The sequence below is a fragment of the Peromyscus californicus genome, unplaced genomic scaffold, assembly GCF_007827085.1.
Source record: "Peromyscus californicus insignis strain IS unplaced genomic scaffold, ASM782708v3 Scaffold_9__1_contigs__length_137607984, whole genome shotgun sequence".
Lineage (NCBI taxonomy): Eukaryota > Metazoa > Chordata > Mammalia > Rodentia > Cricetidae > Peromyscus > Peromyscus californicus.
In genome coordinates this window covers 74,811,727-74,837,214 of record NW_026294617.1, presented here as the reverse complement: position 1 = coordinate 74,837,214, position 25,488 = coordinate 74,811,727, and the positions used below count along the sequence as shown (strand labels likewise).

Genomic DNA, 25,488 nt, shown 5'->3' with positions numbered 1-25,488 from the left:
TAGGAGCAGAACTGTGGCCTCAGCTTCATAACCTGTTCCACTCTGCTGCTCTTTGTCTCAGTGCTGCAAGACCACAGAGCATGGTGGCTCCCTCAACAGTGGGTGCTTCACGAGTGACGGCAGGGGCCCATTTCTAACCCAGTTAGTGCCCACACAGATCTCAAGTAGTACCACCTCCTCCTTAAAACACCAGGGTGACTGGGTTAATAGACTGATCCTGGCCCTGCTGGTCTGAGGCTCACCGGTTCCCATATGAGGATAACCACATTTGTGTGTGACCCCCATGGGCTGTTAGTCACACTGAAGGCTGACAGGAGGTGACTTATTCCTGCTTCCCTCTCACCCAGATAAGTTGGTTGGAAAAGGACATAGACTACTATGATAGGCCATGCCCCACCATTCTGATGGCTGCAGATAAGACAGAGAAAGCCAGGGCACTGTGGCAGGAAAAGGGAAACGAGTCATTAGGTCTGGAGAGATGGCTCCCATGGCTGAGAGTGCACTGCACCCAGATCAGTGACCCATAGCCACCTGTAACTGTTTCTGGGGAGACCCGACACCTGCCTTCTGAGGGCACCTGTGCTGATATGCATACCACCACCACCACCCACACACACACAAAACACATTACTAAAAGTAAAAGCAATCTTTTTTAAAAAAGAAAAACAAATAATCCCAAAGCATTTGTTCTGTGGCTCCTATTTCCAGGCAGCACTAGGTGATAGGCCGATGATTCGAACCTCAAGGCGCTCACTCCCTACTTAAGGGAGACAGACCTGACTCTTCTACCCTGACGCTGAGTGCCATGGGCCTTGCTGATAGCCACTGTGGAGGGGAGAAGTGATGTGCACTTGTTGATTTCACAAAGGAAGGAAGATTGGAATTACTGGGACTGTCTTCATATCTTTATTACTCTAAAACTCATTAAAAAAAAGTGTAGGCTAAGAAATACATCCACAAGTGTACCAGGTGATGGCAGCTCTCGGAGCTGCTGTGTCTTTAATGGGGAGAAGAGCGGCCCTCCTCACTGAGGTATGAAGAGAAAGAAAGGGCAGGCCCACAGGTAGGCAGATGGCACTATGCATCCACGCCTAGGTGTATGACTTGGAGCAAGTTATTTAATGCTCTGAGCCTCTTTCCTCATCTGAGAAATGGGTGCAGCTGTCTTGTGGGGATGTGGGAGAGCATCTGGAAGAACTGAAGGAGGCGCTAAAACCTGGAGACTCGGTGACCACTGTGCTCTGCATTCCCAGCACAGATTACTCCACTGGCATGGAGCAGCAGTATTATAGGTCTTGGTACTATATGCCATTTGAAGCCCCGGAGATTGAATTTGACAGATAAAAAGTAAAAACCAAGCACAGGAAGGCATCTGTCTGAGAAACCAGTTGTCTGTGGGGTGCCCCTTCACCCCTGTCAGGCTGGAGCACTACCCGGAAGCCTACTGGCTGAGGTGGGAAATTGAGGATACAGGCAGTTCCCAGCATCTGCCCTATAGAATGGCTGAGCAAGTCTTTCTTCCTACTGTTTTCTGAAATTTCTCTGTGATTTAAACCTTGATGCCTGCTTTCTGCCAGATCTGACTGTTATTCAACAGGAAGTAGATGCTTTGGAAGAACTAAGCAGGCAGCTTTTTCTGGAAACAGCTGATCTGTATGCTACTAAGGTACAGAGCAAGGAGACAGCTATGGTTTTACCACGGTTGAAGAGAGGATAAGACCTCCTGGCTTGTCAGAGTCCTCTGTGACCAGGCAGTGCTCCTGTGTAAGCTGAGTGGCTTATGTTTAGGGAATCTCTCCTGTGACTATAAAATCATTCCCGGAACCCTCTCTACAAGAGAATTGGAGGGATAGGAGACCCCAAAACCCAGGAGGCTGGTGCATCCACTTCCTACTTCTGGCCGGGGATAAAGATGGTCACCCCATCCCAAGAGTAATAGGTCCCTATCTTACTGGTGACTTCCCAAGGCACACCTAAAATGCAGTATGATTGAAATACACAAACCTAAGGCTGCAAACGACCCTCGCCATTCCTGAGGGCAACTTCCAGGGTGGTTATAAAGGGTAGAGGGTTACCAGCATGTGCTTTGGAGACAGGACTGACCCAGTCACCACCTGATCCTGAACAAGTTGTTAACCTCTAAGACTCAGTTTCTCATCTGTCAGATGAAGGTTCTAGAACATACCTCATGAGGGTTGTGGAGATTAGGGCGCTCACGGGAATAGACTGTCTTGTCTCTGGCTGAGAGTCAGCGCTCAGCACAGGTTGTCTCAACAGTGAGTCGTAGGCATGGGAATGCTTCTGTTGAAAAGGTTGGCCTTTGCTAAAAACCATGTTTTGTGTTTGGTTTTCTTTAGGAAAGAATTGAATACTCCAAAACTTTCAAGGGGAAGTATTTCAATTTCCTGGGTTACTTTTTCTCTATTTACTGTGTCTGGAAAATTTTCATGGTACGTATGTTACAGGATTTTTTGTTTATTATTATTGTTGTTGTTGTATTGATATTTGCTATGTATTATCTCTATTATTGTTGTTTGTTAGTGTTTATTAGTAATAACAAGTTTATGTGTGAGTGCGGGTTCACACATAAAGGCCAAAGGACAGCTCTGGGGAGTTAGTTCTCTCCTTCGCTTTGCTGGGCAGAGTCTCTCATTACCAGCTGAGCCCTCTGGCAAGCTGGCCCACGAGCTTCAGGCAGTTCCAGTCCACCTGCTGTCTTGACAGAGGAATGCAAGGCTTACAGGTTCAGGCTGTCATGTCCAGCTTGGGTGGGGAAGGGGGTCTGGGCTCACACTCCTCAGACTTGTGAATGGCAGACACTTGCCCCCTGAACCATCTCAGCAGCCGGGTTTTTAATGGTCAGAGTTCAGTGGCTTTTTCCGGGAGTGGCAGACATTAGATGGATGGGCTTGACTGACTGATGACCTTGAGCTCGCTTACACATCTGGAGTCAGCAGAGAGCATCTCTTCTTTTCCCTCTCCTTTGGGGAACTTAGAAGGGGCGGGGGTGAGTTCTTGTTTTTCCATAACGCCTGTGAGCACCCGACTGTTTCAACTCCGCTCCAACTTTCAACTCAAAATAGAACCACTTGCCATTTTTGACAATGTGCATCCTCAAACTTACATCCAAAATCTAAACTGTGCTTCTGTGGGTCATACTTGTTTTCTGCTCTCACCACTCTGCTTGTCCCTCAGTGATCTGATTTCTCCATCGTGGATTTATGTCTCTGCTTCTGACTCGGCTGTGGTGTCCATGCGTGTCCTGTGGTTGTAGGAAAAGGGCTGATTGGATGTTCCAGTTGGTCAGTTTCCCGCTGGAGCTGTTTGCACAAAGAACAGCTTTGTCAGCTCTTTGGCTAATTTTGATCAGTGTCGATGAGTGGGGGCTTTGGATCAGCGGCGCTAATGTCAGTAGCACTCACGTGACGTCGTAAAACACGATTCCTCCCGTGAGAACGAACAGAGGTGCTGTGTTCCTGTCTGTGCTGAGCTGCAGCCTCTAGGGGGCGTGTCTCCTGGTCAGCAGCTGCCTTCAGGTGTAACTGACATGTACTAAGCTGCATGTGTTTTAAATGCACAGTTGTGCCACAGCTGTTGTTACTCAGTTCAGAGAGAGAAAACTCATCATGGCCAAATTTCCGTGCACCCCTTAGACTGCCTCCCTCACATCTCCAGTCCTGAGGCGGCGCTCGTCATTAGTTTATGTGTTCAGGATATGTATGTGAATGTCGTCGGACAATGTGCATACTTTCTCTGCCTTGCCTTTGTTTGTCTTCTTTTCTGTCTTCAGCGTGATTGTGGAAGTATGTCCGTGTTACTGTGTGTTCCTTCCTACTGCTGAGTAGGATTCTGGTGTGGCTGGGCCACCCTTTGCAGATCGTTCACCAGTCGTGGATATTTGGTTGTTTCCAGTTTGGGGATGTTGCATTGTTGCCGTGAACACACACGCACAAGTCTGTGTGTGGACCTATGCTCTCTTTTCTCTTGGGCAAACACTTCAGTGTGGGGCATCTGACTGACGTGCCAGACGGACGCATGCTTCACTTTTCAACTTCATTACTAAGGGGTTGTATGCCCTGTGGAGGTCAGAGGGCAGCTTTGGAGGCTGTTCTCCCTCCCACCTGGTGTGGGTCTGGGGATTGAGCACGGGTTGTCAGACCTGAGAAGCAAGTGTAACCCAGTTGTTGGTGTTTTCACAGTTGTGCAACTATCAACATTTTTAGCAAACCCTTACCTCAGTCAAGTACTGAGCATTTTTATTAAACCCAAAGAAACCCTGACTTCACCAGCAGTTACGCAGCATATCCCGTGCTCCAGGCTCAGGCAAGCACTTGTGTCTGGGTTTCCCTCTGCTGCTGTTTGATGGCCGGAATCACCCAGTTAAGGCTTTGATTTAGCAGGATGCTTCTAAGGTCTGTCCGTTCTGTACCACCCTCATCCTCTCACTGGCTGAGTGGTGCTGGTCTGTAAGGGTGGTACCACGTTTAGTTTATCACTTATTGGATGATGAGCATTTGGCATGTGTCCGCTGTAGACCCTTATCACTAATGCAGTTATGAACATCCACGTGTAAGTTTTTCAGTGAACATGCTTTGATTTCTCTCACATGTGCCTAAAAGTGTCGCTGTGTCATATGTTAATGGTGTGTCAACCTTCTGCAGACCTGCCGGACAGTTTATCTTAGCGGTAACACCAGGTTACGTCCTGCCAGCAGCACATGAGGAGTCTGGCTTGGCTTCTCTAAACGCTTCTACTCCCCCCTCTGTCCTCTCTCCCCTGTCTCTCTTTCTCTCTCTCTCTCTCTCTCTCTCTCTCTCTCTCTCTCTCTCTCTCTCTCTCTCACCTCTCCTCTCCTCTCCTCTCCTCTCCTCCCTCCCTCTCTCCCTCCCTCTCTCTCTGTCTCCCTCCCTCTCTCTCTGTCTCCCTCCCTCTTTCTCTCCCCCCCTTTGTGTGTGTGTGTGTGTGTATACATGCATGTACTGAAGCCACGTGAAGAAGTAAGGACTGTGGTGGTATAATGTTGTGAAAATGTCTCTTATGTTCTAAGAGACTGGAACTTGCTCTGGACCTCACAGACATTTAATGATAGACCTTGAGGTCCTTAAGACTGCTAACCTACCGATTGTTTGACCAGCTTTTAAGAGGACAATGTGGCAGCTACCCTTACCTGCCTTGGGTTTCCCAGCTTTTACAGACTAAGCTAATGCATGACTGTGATCTTAGGTCGTGTGCTCTTCCATGCCCCTGACTCGGAGAGCAGTGCATGTGTGTTTGTATGTGGCTTGATCATCATTTGCTGAAAGCAACAGAGAGGCAAAAAGCAACCTTCTGAAATGAATATCCGCCATGCATGTTGGAAGCAGCGTACTGATACTGCTAGACAGCATTGGTGCGTTTGTGTCCATCGGGGTCGTTGGAGTAAAGTGCGATCCTTCATACAACTCAGTTAAAGTTTCCATAGAGTATCCCTCCTTCCCCATGTGAGGTTTTCTTTGCTGTTCAGTAAATACAGAGCAAAGCCCTTTGTTAGGGACACATTAGACAGCAGACAGGCAGGCACAAATTCAGACTCACACAACAGATTGCAGGCAGATCGGAAATCATAACCTACGGAGAGATGGAAGTCATGGGCAGTGCAGTGGAGAATTCAGACTCGGGCTCTCTCCAGCTTAAATTACTCCAAGGGCAAGTGCTTTGGCATCTTTCCTTAACGCGACATTGACAAATATCGGTGACTCTGCGTTTCCCACCGATGCATGTACCCATTGCGGAGGACAACTTGTGTGAGTCTGTTCCCTCGTACTGGGACAGAGCCTCTTGTTTCTGGTGACGTGTGTACCCGGGCATCCTGTGCACTCTTGGGCCGGTCATCTCTGCTCCCATCCTGCAGGAGGAGTGTTGGGGTTGCAGTTGTGCGCCACCGTACCCAGCTTTTTCTGTGGGTTCTAGGGTCGGAGCTCAGATGGTCAGGCTTGTACAGCCAAGGGTTTTACAGCTGAGCCGTCTCGCTGGCATCGTCTTTGTCGTAGCCCTCCTGATGGAGGCTGTGAGGCTCAGTCTCTCTCGTTCTTGACGTTGGTAGCCTGTAGCTTTCCTCTTTTTTTTCCTTGTTGGAGCCACAGAGTTTTGTTGATCTTATTTGAACTTTTCAGAGAACCAAGTGGGGGTTCATTAACTTTTTCTGCTTCCTATTTCACTGGTGTGTGTGCAGCCCTTCTTTATTCCCTTCTGTGTGTTTGGAGTCGGCTCTTACAGTGAAAACTATGGTCTTTGATTGGAGACTTTTCTAGAAAGTTGTTCTTGCTATACATGTCTTAAGTGCCATTTTAACTGCATTCGTTCCTCGATGTATATCTTTCAGTTCCAGATGCTTTCTGATTTTTCTCTTGATTTCTTCCTTATCTCAGTGTAGTTATAAAATATATAAAATATCTGGGGGTTAGAAATGTAGCTTATTTGGTAGAGTGTTTTCCTAGAATGCTTGAAGCCCTAGGTTCAAGTCCCAGCATTGTGTAATCCAGGTGTGGAGGATCAGAAAGAAGTTCATGGTTATCCTCAGCTACATAGGGAGCTCTAGACTAGCCTGAGCTACTTGAGACCCTGTCTCAAAAAAAAAAAAAAATCTGGAAATCTTTCAAATATCATTGTCCGGTTGATTCCTAATTTGATTCCATGTACAAGAACATATGTTTTCAGTAGCAAACTTCTGCCCTCCGGGGTTCTCCCACTGTGCTGTAAGCCTGTATTTAAGACCTCCTCCCTCCTTCAATAAACGGCATTCGGCATTAGAAAAACAAAACAAAACACTAATGCACATAAAATAAAAATAATAATTAAAAATAAAAAGAACATATGTTTTATAAGTCACCTAAGCTCAGTATAGTAAATGTTAAGCATGCCCTTGAGTAGAAGGTGTATTCTACTCTTCTTGCCTAGTATGTTCCATAAATGTTCATCTGTGATATTATTAAGGTTTTCTATAGTCCTACCAATTTCTGGGTTATTGTTTTTGTTTGTTTATGTGTATGAGTATTTGGCCTGCATGTCTGTCTGTCTGTCCACCACCGCACTGGCAGTGTCTCTGCTGGGGAGTGAGGCCTTCCGTGATGTTAACAGACCCGGTGCTGCTTTGGTGTCTTTCCCATCCTCTTACTTTTGCCCTTCTGTATCTGCATCTTTTTTTTTTTTTTTTGGTTTTTCGAGACAGGGTTTCTCTGTGTAGCTTTGCGCCTTTTCCTGGGACTCACTTGGTAGCCCAGGCTGGCCTCGAACTCACAGAGATCCGCCTGGCTCTGCCTCCTGAGTGCTGGGATTAAAGGCGTGCGCCACCACCGCCCGGCTTCTGTATCTGCATCTTTAAAGTGAGTTTCTTGTGAACAGCATAGACCGTGGTCAGGTTTTGATTTTTTTAATTCAGTTGACAGTCTGCCACTTCAGTGGTGGGTTTAAAGCAGAGATGGACAGTCTGTGGTCCACAGACAAACCAGCCCCACTTTGCCTTTGTACAGAAGGTTTCATTGGCACAGAGCCAAGCCATTCCTTTATTGTCATGGCTGCTGTCACACTACAGAGGCTGGGTTTGCTGACCGTGGTTTACTCTCTACATTTAGTGTTGTTGATGACGGCTAGGTTTGAAGCTCCCGCGTGGCTGTTGGCGTGGCATTGGTCAGACCTCTTCTCCCCTCCTGTCTTTTAGGCTGCCACCACTGGGCTGAGTTGTGTCTTTCATTCCATGTGCTCTCTCTCCTTAGCTCAGCAGCTCGAGCTGTGTCCTTTGGTCAACACTCTTAGAGCACTCAGTCACACAGGAAATGACCCTGGCTCTTCTTGGTTCGTACTCTAACTTCCTACCAGAATGCTAACTTTCTGACCTCGGAATCATAGCGCGCATACACTTTATGCTCTTGACTCTACAGAAATAAATATGGGATAGAAACTCATTTGCCTGTGTGTGAATGGACAAAATAGATTTCCTATTCACGTTTTAGATTGGAAGTAGAATTAAAATGTATTGTAGGAAACATCAACCTGTAAGATATGTTCATTAATTCATGTGGAATCATTATTTTATTAAAAACTTTTAAATTACGTGTGTGTGTGTCCAGGTGCATGTGACATGTGGCATGTGTGGTGGTCAGGGGACAACTTGCAGGTGTCAGTACTTGTCTTCCACCATGTGAATCCCAGGGATCAAATCTGAGTGGTCAGCCTTGATGGCAGGTGCCTTTGTCCCCGAGCCATTGGGGATATGTGTCACTCTGAGACAGTGATAAAAGGTGTCCTAACACAAAGCTCCATCTCTGCAGGCGACCATCAATATTGTTCTTGATCGAGTTGGGAAGACTGACCCTGTCACCAGAGGCATTGAGATCACTGTGAATTACCTGGGGATCCAGTTCGATGTAAGAGCCACCCCACCTCCTTGTTTGCTTCCTTCAGGACAGTCGGCCACAGCCCGACCCTCGGGTTTAACCCTGAGCTTCAGGGCCATTGTCCTCCGTGTGCTGACAGCTCCCGTGGCCTGTCTGTAAACGGTCAGGGTTATTTTTCTTATGGTAAAGCCATAAGCAGTGACTGGATGCAACCTGCTGCTACAGGCCCTCCTTGGCCTGTCCTCGGCCAGCCCACAGCATATCCACAGCCAGCCACCACTGGCCAGTGTCTTTCCACCAAGTATTCAGATCTTCCTCTGTGATACTCAGTGAGCTCTTCAAAGTCACAACTCACCTTTGATCTCCTGGTAGAAAATTAACAACTAATTAGTGTTCTGAAATAGAGCTGAAGTGGTTTCCACTATAAGAAATGACCTTTGTCAGTCGAGTAAGGTGGACCTTGGACTGAAGTTGGATTGTCACCTATGCACAAAGTTGGGGTTTGTCTTTTTAATCATTTCTCCCTATTTCATAAAACCAGGCATGAACAAGCCTTATCTCAAGTTCAGTGGTTATTCCTAGTATAAGGTGTTTTTCAGATGACGTCGTTCAGGATGATGAACACTTTGGTAGTAACACTGGTGTCACATTTCTTTGTCCTTGGTGGACTGTCAAGCTTCCTCTGAGCCTAGATGGGGGTATGTGTCACCCTTGGTCTCCATCTCAGCGTAGCCTGTCTCCCATCTCAGGGGCAGCTAGATAAAATGCGCAAGCAAACTGAGGTGCGGGCCCGCAGGAGCAACGCCAGGGATGCTTTTGTTCCCACTGAATAGCCCAGGTTGGCCTCCAGTTCACAGTCCTCACCGTGGAGGCAGAGGAGGGTGCTGTGGATATTCCTCCCTTCATCTTATTCTTAATAAGGGTGTCTCGCTGAACTTGAGACTTGCCGTTTCAGCTGCACAGAGTCTGCCTGTCGCTAGCTCCCAGTGCTGCTGTTACAGGCACACATAGCCATGCCCAGCTTTTACATGGGTGCTTGCAATTTCAGCTCAAGTCCAAGCATTCTTACCGCTGAGCCATCTCCCCAACCACTAAAGTACACATTCTTCATGATAGGTCAGCAGTGTATTCTTTCTGCATGTGATGGATCAAGGCATCTTTCTAAAGGGCATGGGGAATTCCAATGTGGTCCATGTACTTTATTACTGATGCCTGTGTGGTTTTTCTCATTTAAATATCACTTGACTTTCTGGGCTTGCTGGGAGCAGTGGCACTCAGGAGGCAGAGGTAGGAAAATCTCTGAATTCAAGGCCAGCCTAGACTATAGAGCAAGTTCTAGGCTAGGCAGGGCTACACAGTGAAATCCTGTCTCAAATGTTTTCACTTTTAGAAGTGAACGCTTTGAGACTGCTCACTTTTATCTGTTCCAGCCTGATTCATCTCCTTCCTCCATGTTCACGCTTCTGAATAAATAACAAGCCTTTTAGATGTTGGTACGGCCTCAGCATCACGTACCTGGGAACAGAGTCAAGCACAGGTTCCCAAAACTGCTTCTCCCTGTCAAGCAGTACTGGAGAAAAGAGCTCCATTGTGTGGTTCAAGTGAACTTCACTAATACCCATGTAGTCATACTGTAACCTCCTTGGCCTTTACTCCTGGAAGCATGTGATCAGCAATCCCTCATCCACAGCATTGAAAACAATCAGGGTGCACTGAGTTCATCTTAATCCTTCATTCTGCACTCCTCACAGGGGACCATCTCATCAGCTGTGGGTTTCCTCGAAGTGGGACCATCTCATCAGCTGTGGGCTTTCTCAATAGTGTTTTTTTTCCCCTCACTTCTCTGTACTGCTTCCTTTGACCCTTAAGTCTGCTAAATAAGGGATCCAATGAAGTCTCCCCATAGGTATCTATTTCAAAACTGATCAGGGGGAACCTAATGGAATTCCTTCTCATGGTCACAGAAGTCATCAGAAATCACATTAGCTCTCCACTCTGCCTGGAAATGTAATGGCCTGTTCTTCCTGTTCTGATGGCAGGTGAAGTTCTGGTCTCAACACATTTCTTTCATTCTGGTTGGAATAATCATTGTCACATCCATCAGAGGACTGCTGATCACTCTTACCAAGGTATGTTGCATCACAGTGTTTAAAAGGCCTTATTTAATTACATGACTTCTGAATTAGATCCTACACAATAGTCGTGAACAACTCAGAGGACATCCAGAAAAATGAAAAGACTGTTAAACTTCTCTGTAAATTGTGGGTAAGACATCGTCTACCACCACAGATCATTCTAAAGGTAATAGAGATAAGGGATCCATTCTGTTCATTGAGCTGTCATACTGTCTATGACCAAACTTGGCACGTGGTATTCAGCAGCTACTTAGAAAAAACAAAACGACGTAAGTCACGTGTGAGGAAGATAAGAACACCCAGCAAGACCACGTGGTGGTGAAAAGTGGATCCTCTCTGGTAGAAGAGACAAACACTGAGAAGAGAAATTAGGAGGAAGGGACTCCCAACATCTAGCACAATCTGGGAAGAGTTCAGGAGCCCCTGACAGCTGCAGGTGTGGCCCAGAATTGCTGTTTAGTGTTGTGTGGTGATGTCGAAGGCATCATTGTTTGTGGAATTTAACAGCAGGGTTACTTTGTTGTGTCACACACAAAACCACCAACCACCTGGGGGCGGGGAGGCTGGTTGTTCTTATATTTTAAATCCTTCTCTAGGGATTTAAACGTCTGAATTTGCTATACTTTTTGTGCCATGAAAGAGATGCTATTAAAGGCTAATCGTGTAGTGTATCGTTCATGACAAGATCCATCAGTACCACCGAGTTCCTCTCCTCTCTCCACAGTTCTTCTATGCCATATCCAGCAGTAAGTCCTCCAATGTCATTGTCCTGCTCTTAGCGCAGATAATGGTAAGTTTAATGATCTGCCTTTGTGTCTACAACTGTAAGATGCCAAAAATGGGATTCTGTTGGGGAGGGGTTTTGTTGTTTGAGACAAGGCCTCGTAGTCCATGATGGCCTCTTCTATGTAGGGAAGGGTGGCCTTGAACTCCTGATCTGTTTCTACTTCCCAAGTGCTGGGATTTCAGGCGTGCAGCACCACACCCAGCTTAGAAATGTTTGGGGGAGGGGGCACATGTGTTTGTGTGTATACACATGGGTCTAGTTGCCCCTGGAGACATTCAGTGACGTCTGAGTGAGTCGGCCCCCTTTGCAGGGCATGTACTTCGTCTCTTCCGTGCTGCTGATCCGAATGAGCATGCCCCCCGAGTACCGGACCATAATCACGGAAGTCCTTGGGGAGCTTCAGTTCAACTTCTATCACCGCTGGTTCGACGTCATCTTCCTCGTCAGCGCCCTCTCCAGCATACTCTTCCTCTACCTGGCTCACAAGCAGGCACCAGAGAAGCATATGGCGCCCTGACCTTAGAGCCACTGCAGACTGAGGAAGGAGACACAGTGGACCATACCTGGGCCTTCAATTCTGTGAGCAGATGAGCTGCTGGGGCGGTTTATTCTGCATCCAGCACTTGCCTTCCTCCTCCTGTGGCAGTACTGGAGTCATAAGGAGTTCCCACGGAGGCAGAGAGGGAGAAAAGCCCGCAGCATTCTGCAGGGAGCATGCGTGGGTCTGAGGCTGTGCAGTGTGGAGGGTGAGGGGCAGGGCAGGAGCACCCTGGTGCTCCTCAGGTGGCTTCCCTCAAAAAATTTAGTAAAATCAGAATTTGTAACACTGTGGCCTTGAGTTCACTTATCAAGCCTGGCGTGGCGTGCTGTGTTATTGTGGTCTAACGTCAAATGCATCCCTCCCTCACCCAACTTTACCCCATAAAAATAACCAAAAGGTTGTTTGTTCTTTTTGGGAAAGGGATGATAGGCAACTGAAATACATTTTACCAAAAGATTTTAGGTATGCCTTTTTTAAAGTTCCTTTTAACCTAGTGAAGAGTGGCTGCCGTACACTAGCCCAGTGGTGGAGCTTCAGGCTCTTTCCCTCTGCCTCTCGTGGTGTGGGTTGAGACAGTAGCTGTTAGCTGCCACAGCCCTCCCCCCCCCCCCCCCCCGTCCTAGAACACACGCTCCCCAACCATAAAAGGAAGGTGACGTTTTTTAATACTCAAATGCAATATAAGAAAATTCGGAAGTATATTGCCTGGAAGTCTTTTATTACTAAGGTCATAGTGTGTACTTTGCCATGTTGGGCTTCTAGAAATGAAATGGAAAAATGCAGATGAAAAAGCATGAAATGTTCATACAGAACAAAGGCACTATTCAAATCCAGATCCTGTTAACCAGCAGGGAAGTTGCAGCCAACTCCAAAGCACTTGAATAATGCTCTTAGCCACAGCGTTGCTACAGAGACACACCTCCAGCAGGATGTCTGCTTGGAACTTTTATTAGCCACACTCAAACATACACAAACGAATCATCTCTGGTGCTCAGGATGCAGACAGAAGAGGTTTCATCAGCAAAAATGGAAAGCTGTACTTGGGCAGATATCACATAGAAAGAACCTGGCCACTCCCTCCAGCTAAATTGAGCAGCCCTTACAACGGCAGACCATCACGTGGAATGAGTGATTCTAGAGGCCTAATGGGGCCAGCAGAGGGCTCCTTCCTTGGAAAGGAAGTTCTTGGACATGTAAGAGGAATCCAGTAGCCAAAATCACCGTTTGTTCTCATCACATCTCTGTGTCCTCAGAGTTGGAAGAAGAATGCGAGGCTGTGCTGTGAGTCTGTGAAAACAAACCCGAGGGTTTAGACGGGCAGAGTGTGAGCCGCAGGAGAGCCTGGCCTGCTCTAGACTGCATGCTTAAGTCAGGGAGGAGAGCCGTGCACTCCTAGAAGACATGGTCTGACATCTATGCTTGGCTTCCTATTTAACGCAAACGAAGTTCTCGTCTATATATGTATGATTGTATATATGTAATCCGTTTTCTATAAGACTACTATAGCACCATAATTGACATTGCTAATCTATCAGTAGAAATAATACAATGGAAAGGAAAAGTGTAGTGAGACTTTTCATCAAAAGCCTGACTCCAGTAAATTTCCTTTTATGAACTTGGCCATCAATTCATTTTTGAGGGCACCAGATCTCATTACAGGTGGTTGTGAGCCACCATGTGGTTGCTGGGAATTGAACTCAGGACCTCTGGAAGAGCAGCCAGTGCTCTTAACCTCTGAGCCATCTCTCCAGCCCCCAATTCATTTTTGAATCTCAAGTTCATCTATGAAGAAAAAGTTGACTAGAAAAAATACTGCCCTAACCATCTCTGTGTGTTTACTCACTGTGAGCCAGGCACTGTTCAAATACTTTTATTCTGAAAACGGTTGTGCATATCATCCCTGTTTTATAGGTAGGCAAGCTAAAGCACAGAGCCAGGAAGTCCGCTGATGTGCGGGAGAACCAAGCTGGTTCTTCTGATGGTCTCCGTCGTGATTCTGATAAAATCCTCATTTACTGATTGCCAGCCGCATGCTAAGAAAATAACCTCATGAGCCACAATCCCAGCACTCAGGAGGCTGAGACAAGAGGGTGGCGAGTTCTAGATCAGCCTGGGCTCCACACTGAGGCCGCACTTCTAAGACGACAATAAATCTGTCCCCGTCCTTCCTACCTCCTCTCCTCCCAAACCCTGACAGGTTGGTCGCCCTGTGTTCCGACTCCCAAGAAGCGGGTCACCACTCACTCGTTCTCTTGCTGTGTGGGGGTCAAGCTCTGACTCTGCAGACATTCCTCCTCTGTCATCAGAACAGATGTCCAGGGGGTCCGCCATGGAGGAAACGATGGGGATTTTCTTGGCTTGGAAGTAGTCGTAGGCCTTCTTTCCACAGACCAGGAGAGTGACGTGCTCCCCGCTGCTCTTGATCCTGTCCACTACTTTCTCGTAGGGTTCCTCCTGCACACTCTCCCCGTTCACTTCAATGATGACGTCCTCATCCTCCAGCCCAGCCTTGTCCGCAGGGCCACCCTCCTGTACCTGTGAGCACAAGTTCTGAGTGTCAGTTCCAAACATGGGTGAGTGTGTGCCAGGCAGCTTCCCTCCTGAAAACTTAACCACACCTTTCTCCTTGAGGGGCCGCACCCCCTCTACGCCACACTGGCCAGGCACCCTACTGAACATCTTTGGGCTGGAGGCATCTGGCCCCCGTCTTGTGATCCCAACTTGAGAGCTGCAGAGGTCTCACTGGCTGTCCCTACAGGGTACAGGCACCGTGACATGCACAGAAGCGGATGGTAGCACCCCTGGAGGTGGAGAGTGTGACTAACTAACATTCTCTCAACTCGCGGCTGCTGGGACCAGTTCCCATACATACCTCTTTGACAAAGGAGCCTGGCTGACCCCGAATGGCATTCAGGTGAAAGCCAAAGCTGTCGTCGACTTTAATCAGTCTACAGAGCTTAGGTTTATGATCCTCCTCATCCTCTGTAGTGTCTGGACTTGTGGCCTCCAGAGGAGCAGGGACAGGAGCTGCAGCTTCCCTGACAGAACCATTAGGCAGTTCTTGACTTTGGCAGTAAAGAAGTGGAGAAAAACGAGCCTGTTGAAAATAAAGGGGGAAAAAATACATGTATGAGCAGTTACACTTCATTAAACATGATGACTTAATATACAGGGTGTCACACATGTCTGATTGTAGACTCTGAAGTTTCTCTGCCACAGCCAGAGAAGGTAGAAATATGTATCCACACACATACAAGTGCATAAGATAGAAAGTTCTGTACCAAACCCCAAAGCTATCTAACGAAGAAGCTAGCTTAACTCCACAAAAGCAGGCAGATCACTGAACACGGCCTACACTCCTCCGTGGGGAACACTTCTGAGGAGCTAATCCAAGTCCTGCTATCCCCTGCCCTTCGGTAAAACTGTCTAAAAGACAGCCGGGCAGTGGTAGAGCACACCTTTAATTCCAGCACTTAGGAGGCAGAGGCAGGTGGGTCTCTGTGAGTTCGAGGCCAGCCTGGTCTACAGAGCGAGTTCCAGGACAGCCAGGGCTACACAGAGAAAGCCTTTCTCAAAAAACCAAAAGACAAACCATTTTTGTGACTAACGGAAGACTCAAAGACATCAGAAAAGACCGACTCCACACACTAATAACGGGAGAGGTGACCACATACAGCAGCGACAGTGAATTCCGTCCCTCAGCTGCTTGCCATCCCCAGAGCTGGCATCAGTAATGCCAACTTACTTTGCTGTTTACTGTAATTACCTTACCTCTTCTCTCGTGCCACGCTTCCTCCTGTCTGTAAATACTCTGGTCCCTCTCACTTGCACGGCCACAGAGAAAGCAATAGCCATGGTCTTGAGTACAGAGCGAACAGGAAACGAACTGTTTCCTTTACTCTGATGCTTGAGCACACGCATCCTGATGCCTTTGTATAGTTATCCTAGAAATGCCTGCTAACTCTGAGGCAGCCCCACGGGCCTGAAGCTCACCCGGGGGTTTAGCCTGGCCTGCCGAGCATGCCCCAGGGGTCCATCTTTGCTTCCCCAGCACTGACAGTTTTGTGCCACCATGCTCAGCATTTGAGCACATGTCCTGGGGATCCAACTCAAGTCCTTACTCTTTCAAGGTAAGCACTTTATCAATTGGGCTAAATCCCCATCCCTGATTATTTTTTTAATTTGTATTTTAATAGACTTGACTTAGCTGGCTGAGGATCTTGCCTGAGTTAGGGGCTAGATTTGGCTGTGCTCTGGACCTGCTCAGCAGTTAAATTGAGGTCAACAGGTGTCCAGACATTTGTTAGAAAGCGGAGGCCATCAAGCAGTGAGGAACACTGTCCACCTTATCACTGTGGATGCTTAGCAAAAGTGAGATGTGGGGTTCGTCTGCCTTCCTGCCCATGTCGCCCTTAGAAGCCAGGTGCCTGGCAGCTCAGCCACATGCAACCCTCAGAGATGTGTCTACAAATGCTCCACTGCAGAGGCTGGAAGATGTGGGACCTCATCAGTGACTCGTCACTCACCCAAGTACCCCTGAGCTCTCCCGGCAGGCAGAACCCCTGGCGTCAGAGTGCCCAGCATGAAAGAAGAAACAGGAAGGCTTTTATCCCTCTCTGGAGCACTCGTGAATCTAGCCCGTCAGGAACTGTTAAAGGTGTTTGACTTACTACTGTATCTCAGATCCGTCCCACCCCCAAGCCAGCCCGAGAAGCCCACCATGGAGAGTGGGAAGACTCGCCTCAAGTTAACCGAAACCGGGAAGATTACGCTGACATCATTCTACCACAGATTTTGTTCCTCAGGAGTTACAACAAAACCCTCAGTGCAGCATCAATGCACAACATCAAACAGTGGCTTGCAGAAGTCAAGTTGTCCCCATTTCTAACAGCTATGGTTGTTCTTAAGCCAGAAATAGCTCCCTGGTGCTTTAGTATGGGAACAGCCTTTCAAATTATTTTTTCTTTAAAAAAAAAAAAAAGGTGAGCAAACATGCACTCGGCTGGGCAGTGATGAGGATTTACTGCCTGCCGACCTGTCATGTTCTCAAGGCTGCTCCTCTCCTCGGAAGCCTGTCCTGCTTCAGGGTGGCACCCAGTGTTGTCCCTTGCCCTCTGTCACCACCTTTTTGGTTGCAGGACTTTGTCAGAATAGGTTCTCAGAACTGGACACAATATGAGTTCAGTGGTCATACATGGGAGACATCCACATGTTCAATGACCATACATGGGAGACATCCACATGTTCAATGGTCATACATGGGAGACATCCTGACCATACATGGGAGACATCCACATGTTCAATGGCCATACATGGGAGACATCCACATGTTCAATGACCATACATGGGAGACATCCACATGTTCAATGGTCATACATGGGAGACATCCTGACCATACATGGGAGACATCCACATGTTCAATGACCATACATGGGAGACATCCACATGTTCAATGGCCATACATGGGAGACATCCACATGTTCAATGGTCATACATGGGAGACATCCACGTGTTCAATGGTCATACATGGGAGACATCCACATGCACTAAATAGTAACTAAATTAGTCCTTCCCCTGCCCCTCATGCTACCTTATAACCAAGAAAGCTGGAGCTCAGGACCGCTTACCCATGATTCCATTACTAGTGTTTCCATGGCTGGTCTGACCAACTACCTCTAGAAATCAATTAATGTCACCTTAAATTGTTTTGTTTTGTTTGGGGGGGCAGCTTTTTGGAGTATCAGATATGTTCTCGACACTTCGTATTCAGACAGTTTACTTTCAAGTTCAACTAGTACTTAAAAACCATCTCTAGTCCGTCTTGTTTGTTTTTATTCCTCCTCATCTGATTAGGAGGGCGTGTGTTCGTGGGTGTGCAGGTACACACGTGTGTGCAGAGGATAACCTTGGATGTCATTGCTTGGGTGTCCTTTCACCTTGCCTCTCGTGTGACAGGGTCTGTCCCCCATGAGGCTAGGCTGGCCAGCCCCTGAGCCCCAGGATCCTGCCCCCACCTCTCCAGCACACACAGTGCCACACCTGGCTTCGTCACAGAGGTGCTGGGGATCAAACTCAGATCCTCAGGCAAGGCGAGAACTTGGGACGCAGTTCTCTAGCCCCTGGCTAGATGTTTTGAATGTTAATCACATCCTCCTGTCAATTACCCACCACTCCTTTAAATCCTCTGAAAATACATTAAACATGTCTCCATCCCAATGTAATAAATCAGGATGGGAACAAGTAGTGTGTGTGTACCATTAGAGACTTCTGTTCAGGTTGACATTATCCCAATACCAGAGATTCTCTAGGTATGATTATTCAACTAGCTAACAAATCCGTTCTTTTTTTTTCCATCCGATTAATTCTTTAATCTTGTTTACAAAAGAACCTTGAAAAATCTAATCAAGATTTAAGAGAACATGTATGGTCTGATGAATCGAGTTGGAGAACTTGAGTTCAAATACTGATCTGAGTCTCTGCTAAGCTGGGTATCTAAGTCATTCAGTGTCCAAGTTTAGTTTCCAAGCTATAAGAAGAGGCCATTGTCACCACCCATAGTCTTCCTCCCTATGCCATGCCGCTGAGGTGCTTCTGTTACTGCGTAACACACAGAAGACGACTATTATCTATCCCTGTGGCCAACATTCAGCAAGGCAGATGGCACTGTGGCCCCCAGACATCTGCTAAACTGGACTGAACCCCAGTTCTCATGACAAAGTATTATAAAATGTTGGGAGTAGAGCTGCTCAGTGGTTAAGAGCACATGCCACTCTTGCAAAGGACCCGTTTGGTTCCCAGCACTCACATCAGACAGTTTACAATTGCCTGTAACTCCAGCTCCAGGGGACCCAGCACCCTCTTCTGGACTCTGTGAGCACATGCTCTCATGTACACATATCCACACACAACCACACATATACACATGATTTAAAAATAATAGCATCTTTTCTAAAAAGCCTTAACACACGTGAACAGCTGTCATAATAAGAAGAGGGAGTGAGGTCCTTGGTGATGTTTACACTGTGTTTACTGAGGACAATGTGAAGGAGAATTCCAGGACTGTGGAGAGGTGGCAATGCGGCAGGTCCAGCAGTTTCTCTAGGGCGAACTGTAGCCTAACGATGGATTTCTTCTCACCTCGGACATTCTGATAAACAAGTTGGAATGTACTAACAAAATCTGTTCTTCATCAACCAAAGGGCTACATGCTGTCGCACAGCATGAGGCCTCTGCCTCACTGTAACCTGCCTGTTTCCACAAATGTATTTTTTAGGCCTTGATTTATACCTCTCTCTGTTCTGTTACTATAAAAAATCCATTAAACTGCCTCCACGTTGGAACGTGGTAGGACTTGGGATAACCTAAATCTGTGTTCTCGGACCATGGTCCCTCAAATTTAACTCCAAAATAAATTCTTCTTCCTTCTGAGGTGAGAGCTATGGTTCTGCATCATTGACAATAAACTAAGGAACTTTTCTAGATCTTTCTCAAGACTGAAGAAGCCTGCTGACCAACAACAGTATCACATCCACTATCAGGGCTGGAGAGATGGCTCAGAGGTTAAGAGTGCTCACCTCTTGCAGAGGACCCAAGTTCGGTTCCCAGTACTCACAACAGGTGGCTCACAACCTCCCGTAACTCCAGCCCCAGGAGATCTGACGCCCGCTTCTGACCCCGGCATGCACATGCCCATACATACATGCAGACTCGCACACAAAAATGAATCTAAAACCAAATAAATCCATCTACGCCTGTGCCAGCTCTGAGAAGTCCGGGCCGCCTCTGTCCAGTTTGAGATTCCTGTTCTTCATAGCTTATCCCAGATCAGCGAGAGTCATTCTTCAGCTGATTTACAAATTCAAAGTTTTTAGTCCAGGAATTTATAACTCCCTGAACACTCTCCTGTCACCTCCAATTTGAGCCACAGTTTGGCCTTAGTGGTTGTTATGGCCCCTTCCAGGCTGAAGGACAAAGGACTCAGCTCCAAGTCGGAGGGCATGAGTGAAGGAGCCCCGCCCGAGTGCATGAATATGTGCGTGAATATACATCCTCATATGGAATACATGCATTCCAGGCATTACTTACCAGTCCATAGATGCTGTCGGCCTCTTTGTCCACCACCAGCAGTGTGGTCTGGTCTCCACCCTCCTTGATCCTTCCCACCACACTGTCGTGATCGAGGCCTTCCACGGACACGCCATTGACAGCAACCACCAAGTCGTTGTTCTTCAAGCCAGCTGCCTCGGCTGGGCTCCCAGGTTCTATGTCCTTGGTGATCTGACCTACCCTCCCCACACAGAGCAAAGTCACCAGGAAAGCCCCCAAGCAAATAAGTGCTGAGGTCTCTGCTGGGTCCCTGGGCCTGAAGAAATAGGTATAAAGGCATGCTGAATCCAACTCCCCCAGTCTCTCTGCACCCCAAGGGCCTCAAATCTACTCTCTAGCCTGTTCCTGGAGCAAACCCAGCCTCAAACCATGAGAGGGTCTTAAAAGACTGGGAACCTGGTGTTTACTGAAAGTGTCTGATGGTCACTTTTGACAAAGTGGCAGGCTAAGGAGTTCCTAGGGAGTCCGTGGGCATCCTTGCAACCACAAATCGTACCCAGCAGGTAAGCCACAGAAGGGAAAGGGGCCAGCACCAGGGAAGTGGAAGCCATAGGGCCCCAAGTTCAAGGTCAGTCTGTACACAGGGAGACCCTGATGTAAGAGGCAGGAAGGGGGTGCAGAGCACAAAGGCTCCCAGCCTTCGAAGTCAGGCCGGCACTGCCCTATTTGGGGGTCCCCGCCTGTACCCCAACAAGCAAAGTTCAGCCACTAGTCCTCCATAAGCTGATCCAAACAGCCAAATTAATAGCAGAAAGGAGAGAGTTACTCAAGATAGCCACCTTGGTAAGGGCAAAGGAGTCTAGGGACACCTTCAAGTCTTATCTTCAGGGTTCTGAAGTGAGGTTAAGGCCCCACGCACCACCGGCCCATCCTGCCCTCTCCCGAAAGGTGGTGTGATAAGTTGTGAATCCCTTCTGGGTGCCTGCCCTCCTTCCCCACTATTTCTCTTTTCCCAGCGTGAGATTCCTGAGGCAATTTCCAGAGGCCGGTTGCTTGCAGCGTGCTCAACCTTGTGTTCAAGGCCATTATGTTGGCAACATAAAGTCAGAAAAAGTTGGGGTATTCGCATCACAGAAGGCAGCAAGTGCTCCATATTCAGATTTCCTTCAGAGAGCCAAGTTAGTCCCGCCTGTCTATCCAGACCCTAACCTCTGCCCGACCACTCTGTTATGGAAACAGAGACTCCAGCATCAGGCCGCTCAGGGCAACGTGAGCAGCTCTGCCTCCTGCTCCCCTGCAGTGCCCTGGCGGGGCTGGAGCTGCTGCCTGGTGCCTCACCTTTCTGTCCAGAGCCTGCCCTCAGGTAGAACCCGTAACCATTGCTTCCCTTCCTGATCTCCACCACCCGGGGCTGGTGGGGCAGCAGTTTCAAACTGGCTGTTTCCCTCTTGAACTGTGTCTTCTGTTCATCATGGCGCTTGGCAGTCTCCTTGTCCACAAGGAGGAACACCATACGGCTCCCCGCCTTCTTCACCTGCAGCAAGACACACAGATGAGGGCCGGGGCCTCCATAAACGACCCGGGGGGAGTGGGGGGCGGGGGAGGCTGCCGTGCGGCGCAGGCGCAGAAGGCTCGGGTCCGGGGCCTGAGCACCAGCGCTTGCGTGCTTCCCCCGGCCTGACTGGTATTTATCTAGCTATTTGGAGGGAAAACAGCCAACCGCACAGACGTTAACTGAACTCAAGTGGGAGCCCAAATTCTTAAAGAGCAGAAAAAGATGTGCAGGTGAGAAGGGCCGAATGGGATTTTAGAAAAGAAAGTAAGGACCGACTTTGGGAGATCATTCTGCAGGGCAAGAGGTCGGTCAGTGTCCAAGGCTCCATCTGACCTCAACAAGAGAGCCCTCCTCCGGTGTCAGCGTGCTGGGAGCCTTCCAACACCCGGCAGGAACGGTTTGTTACCCATGGCCATCCGGAGTGTGGAAATGGACTTGAGGAGTTGCTTACAAACGTAATGCTGTATTCTGTTTTGAGCAGTGATGAAATCCATCCCTTGCCACCCACACCTCCATCCAGAAGGTATCTAGCATCCTCGTCCTTGTGCCCGACACCTGTCAGTCACTGAACGCAGCAGCCACCCGCAGACGGCAAACAGTAGTAAGTCAGTGCGGTCTCCTCCTCGCACACGCCCTCGGTAGTTCAATTTACGAGTCGGACACAGTGACTAACACATAATCAATTACAACAGTGTATTGTAGGAACAGTTGTTTAAACTTGTGAACCATCTGTTTCTGGAAGTTTCCATTACTTTCAGATGTGGTTGACTGCAAGTGAAGGTAGAAATGGAAACTGAAAGGGGGAGGGGCCCAGAGCCCTGTTAGCCCCGCCCATGCCACCAGTTGATACAAACACCTAGAGGGATGCTCTCCATCACACGCTCATCCAGGCAGGCGCTACCACCCGCCTCCATCACTTCCGGTGGAGTGGACGGGAGGAGAGGGGAGAAAAGCGCCCTTTGAGGATTACCTTTGCCACCACTTCCTCGTGACTGGCGTTCTCTACGTTTTCTCCGTTCACTTCAACCAAGAGATCGTCGGCCAGGACCCCAGCTCTCATGGCCACTCCCTGAGGTGTTATGTCAGTCAGGTACACGCCCTTTTTGCCTGGAAGAAGAGTTGAGAGGGATCCTATTGCACAGAAAAGCTGTACGTCGGCCGATCAAGAGTTCCCTCCGGAGACCTTCAGAGCTGTCTCAGATTGTCTGTCTCGGCTCTCAACTCAGTTACAGCTCCTAGCACGAAGCTGGGCACTGCTGTTACTCAGCACCGGTCTGTTGGTCTGAAGAGAAAGTCTTTCTGACTGAAGGAAAGGCGAGACTCTCTGTGACAAGCCGGTGAGATGACTTAGAGGATAAGAGGCCACCTGATGTCATGTCATTCAATTCCCAGGTCCACATAATGGAAGAACAGAACTATAAGTTGTTCCCTGACCCCCACACATTCAGCATGGCATGCATGCGCGCGCGCGCGCACACACACACACACACACACACACACACACACACACACGCACACACACACGAGCACATGCACACATACACACACATCAATGGAAATTTTAAAAATAAATGTCTGGCGTTGGCCTCTTGAACCAGAAAGTACTGATCCATACCCACGCAGCATCTATCTCTGCATCTGTAGAGTTAGAAGTCAGTGCCTCTGTTCCTTCCCCTAACATTACATACCGCTGGCATCCACAGACCTCTGCTGCAACCCAGCAAGGCCGGAGAGAGGAGGAAGAGAAGGAGCACATGTGTGGTGTGGTTTAGGTGTTAACCTAAAGAAATGCAGTAATTCTTTCTAGACGCTAACACTTCCGTCTATTCCGAGGGTAGCTTCCCCCCCCCCCCCCCCCCCCCGGAGCTGAGGACCGAACCCAGGGCCTTGTGCTTGCTAGGCAAGCACTCTACCACTGAGCTAAATCCCCAACCCCATGAGGGTAGCTTTATACGATCACCTACGGTACTTGTAAGGAGGAGGAGGACCACCACCCACTCAGCTTCTTTGAACACTAACAGTTCTCCTATTGCCCGTTAGAACACAAGGATGGCACCTTTAAGGTCTCCCTGTGGCTCTCTCTGGAACAGAGTTAAAAGCACCTATGATGGGACTCGCCAGCTCTTGACTGGCATCCTCCAGGCTCCTGGCCACACATGACTGTGTTGAACTAAATTCCATGATGGGAAACTCCTCACCACCCCTAGGAGGTAATAAAAAGCCAGACCTCTCCCTTTGTTCTGGGCTCAGAGAAAGCTCTGAGAGCTGACCTCTGAAGAGGCTCCTCTAGCCTCCCCAGCCATCCTTCTCATATGGTTGGCTCGTTCATTCACTCGTTCATCCATTTTCTCTCTCTCCTGGCTTCAAAGGGAAGCCTGCCCTTCCCTTTAAGATCCCACCGTGTCTGACTCTCCATACATCTCGCTGTCTAATGTCCCCCACCCAAGGCCCCATCATGGCCTCGAGGCTCTCTCTCATCCTAATAAACCTCATTCCTGACAGGATTATGTGTCAGCTTCCCTCTCCAAGCCGATTGCTGCTTGGCTTCTTATACATTCACCATTATCTTGCAGTTTGTCATGAAGAAAACATTTTCTCCATAAAGCTAACAAACCACTCACTGCATGCATCAGCACAAGAGCCCAGTGAGGAGACTGTGAATTTGGACTTTTTAGGTTAATTTGTGTGTGTGGTTACACACACACACACACACACACACACACGTACATGCACACACACACATTATAACATGCATGTGGAGGTCAGAGTTGGTTCTCTCCCCCCACCAAGTGGGGCTCTGGAGATTGAACCCGGGTCGTCAGGCTTGGCAGCCAACACCTCTACCCACTGAACCAGCTCACCAGTCCTCGTCTTTCTTTGACACTATTTTACCATTAATAGATTTCTAAAAACACCAAGGTTCTTTGGCCCTCAACACCACTGTGTTTAATAATACAGATGTTTAATAATACTATCTCTCATGGTTTTAATTTCTATCTCTTGCATGACCTCTGAAAACCATGTTAAATTGTCAAATAGCCTTCTCCTTTGTCTTCCACCAAACACAGCCCACCATCAGTCCTCTCCAGGACCACAGAGAATGTGGACGGGGCAACACTAGTGTTAGGTGATGAGCTAACACTCACCTCATGGCCCTTTCTCATAATAAAGCTGATTGCTGAAAAGATGTGTCAACATCTTTCCTGAATCTACCCACCTCCTCTTCTCTGTTTAACAATTGAAGATGGAGCCAACAAGCTGGCCGGTTTCCTAGGAGAAACACTAAAGAATTCCAGTGGACAGTGCAGCACGGTGCATTCCTCTGAAACCACAGAAACAGGGCCTCTAAGACTTCCCAAGGGTCAGGGATTCTCAAGTATGTCCTTTGTGGCATAGATCAGGGACACATCTTAGGACAATTGAGACTAGGCTTCAACTGAGAGTATTATAATGTCACTGGAGGGCAGGGTTTATACAGCTGCTCTGGGGTTGTAACATGGTAACAGATGCTAAAAATTTGTTGAATTTTTGCCTTCTCTGGGCCATGAAAAGAGATATCAGTCTCACTCAATGTAGCTATCATGAAGAACCTCCTCCCCTCCACCTTCACCCTAAGGGAGCTAGAAAAGAACAATGAAGCCAGGTGGTGGTGGTGGTGCATACCTTTAATCCCAGTATTTAGGAGGCAGAGGCAGGCAGAACTCTGAGTTCGAGGCCAGCCTGGTCTACAGAGTGAGTTCCAGGACAGCCAGGGCTACACAGAGAAACCCTGTCTTGAAAAACCAAGGGAATACAAAACAATGAAGAGGCATCAGCCCTTGAACCCCTGACCTCAAAGGGCCAGCCTGACACACACTAGGAAAAGAGTGCCTGGGACCCTACTCCACTCAGCCCTTGCTGATGTCCAAAGTCCAGATCTCTCTTTGGACAACCGCAGAGAAAGCTTTGGACTAGAGACGAAGGAAGAGAGTGGCGTTGCTGTGGGCATTCATAACGACTACAGAGAATGTCATTAACAACCTCGGTCCTCCGGAAGGCTATTGCTCACCCCG

The 25,488-nt window shown here is 48.2% G+C and overlaps 2 protein-coding genes across 4 annotated transcripts in view; one reads left to right on the top strand and one right to left on the bottom strand.

The window, feature by feature from the left end:
- Positions 1–12,125, top strand: part of Gpr89a (G protein-coupled receptor 89A) — a 38,114-nt gene extending 25,989 nt beyond the window's left edge. For both annotated transcript variants that reach the window (XM_052730363.1, XM_052730364.1), the window contains 6 exons: positions 1,578–1,666; positions 2,358–2,450; positions 8,307–8,402; positions 10,412–10,501; positions 11,232–11,297; positions 11,605–12,125. In XM_052730363.1, coding sequence (XP_052586323.1) covers positions 1,578–1,666; positions 2,358–2,450; positions 8,307–8,402; positions 10,412–10,501; positions 11,232–11,297; positions 11,605–11,811 — 641 coding nt within the window. In that variant the 3' untranslated portion in view covers positions 11,812–12,125. The remainder of the gene's footprint in view (positions 1–1,577; positions 1,667–2,357; positions 2,451–8,306; positions 8,403–10,411; positions 10,502–11,231; positions 11,298–11,604) is intronic.
- Positions 12,126–12,741: 616 nt separating this feature from the next.
- Pdzk1 (PDZ domain containing 1) overlaps positions 12,742–25,488 on the bottom strand; it is a 55,015-nt gene continuing 42,268 nt past the window's right edge. The window contains exons 4-9 of one of the 2 annotated variants that reach the window (XM_052730362.1): positions 22,407–22,543; positions 21,220–21,415; positions 19,921–20,117; positions 14,708–14,932; positions 14,080–14,370; positions 12,742–13,122 (exon numbers count right to left, since the gene is read on the bottom strand). In XM_052730362.1, coding sequence (XP_052586322.1) covers positions 13,069–13,122; positions 14,080–14,370; positions 14,708–14,932; positions 19,921–20,117; positions 21,220–21,415; positions 22,407–22,543 — 1,100 coding nt within the window. In that variant the 3' untranslated portion in view covers positions 12,742–13,068. Of the gene's footprint in view, positions 14,371–14,707; positions 14,933–19,920; positions 20,118–21,219; positions 21,416–22,406; positions 22,544–25,488 lie in introns of both variants that reach the window. The other variant, XM_052730361.1, reaches the window with a different exon arrangement.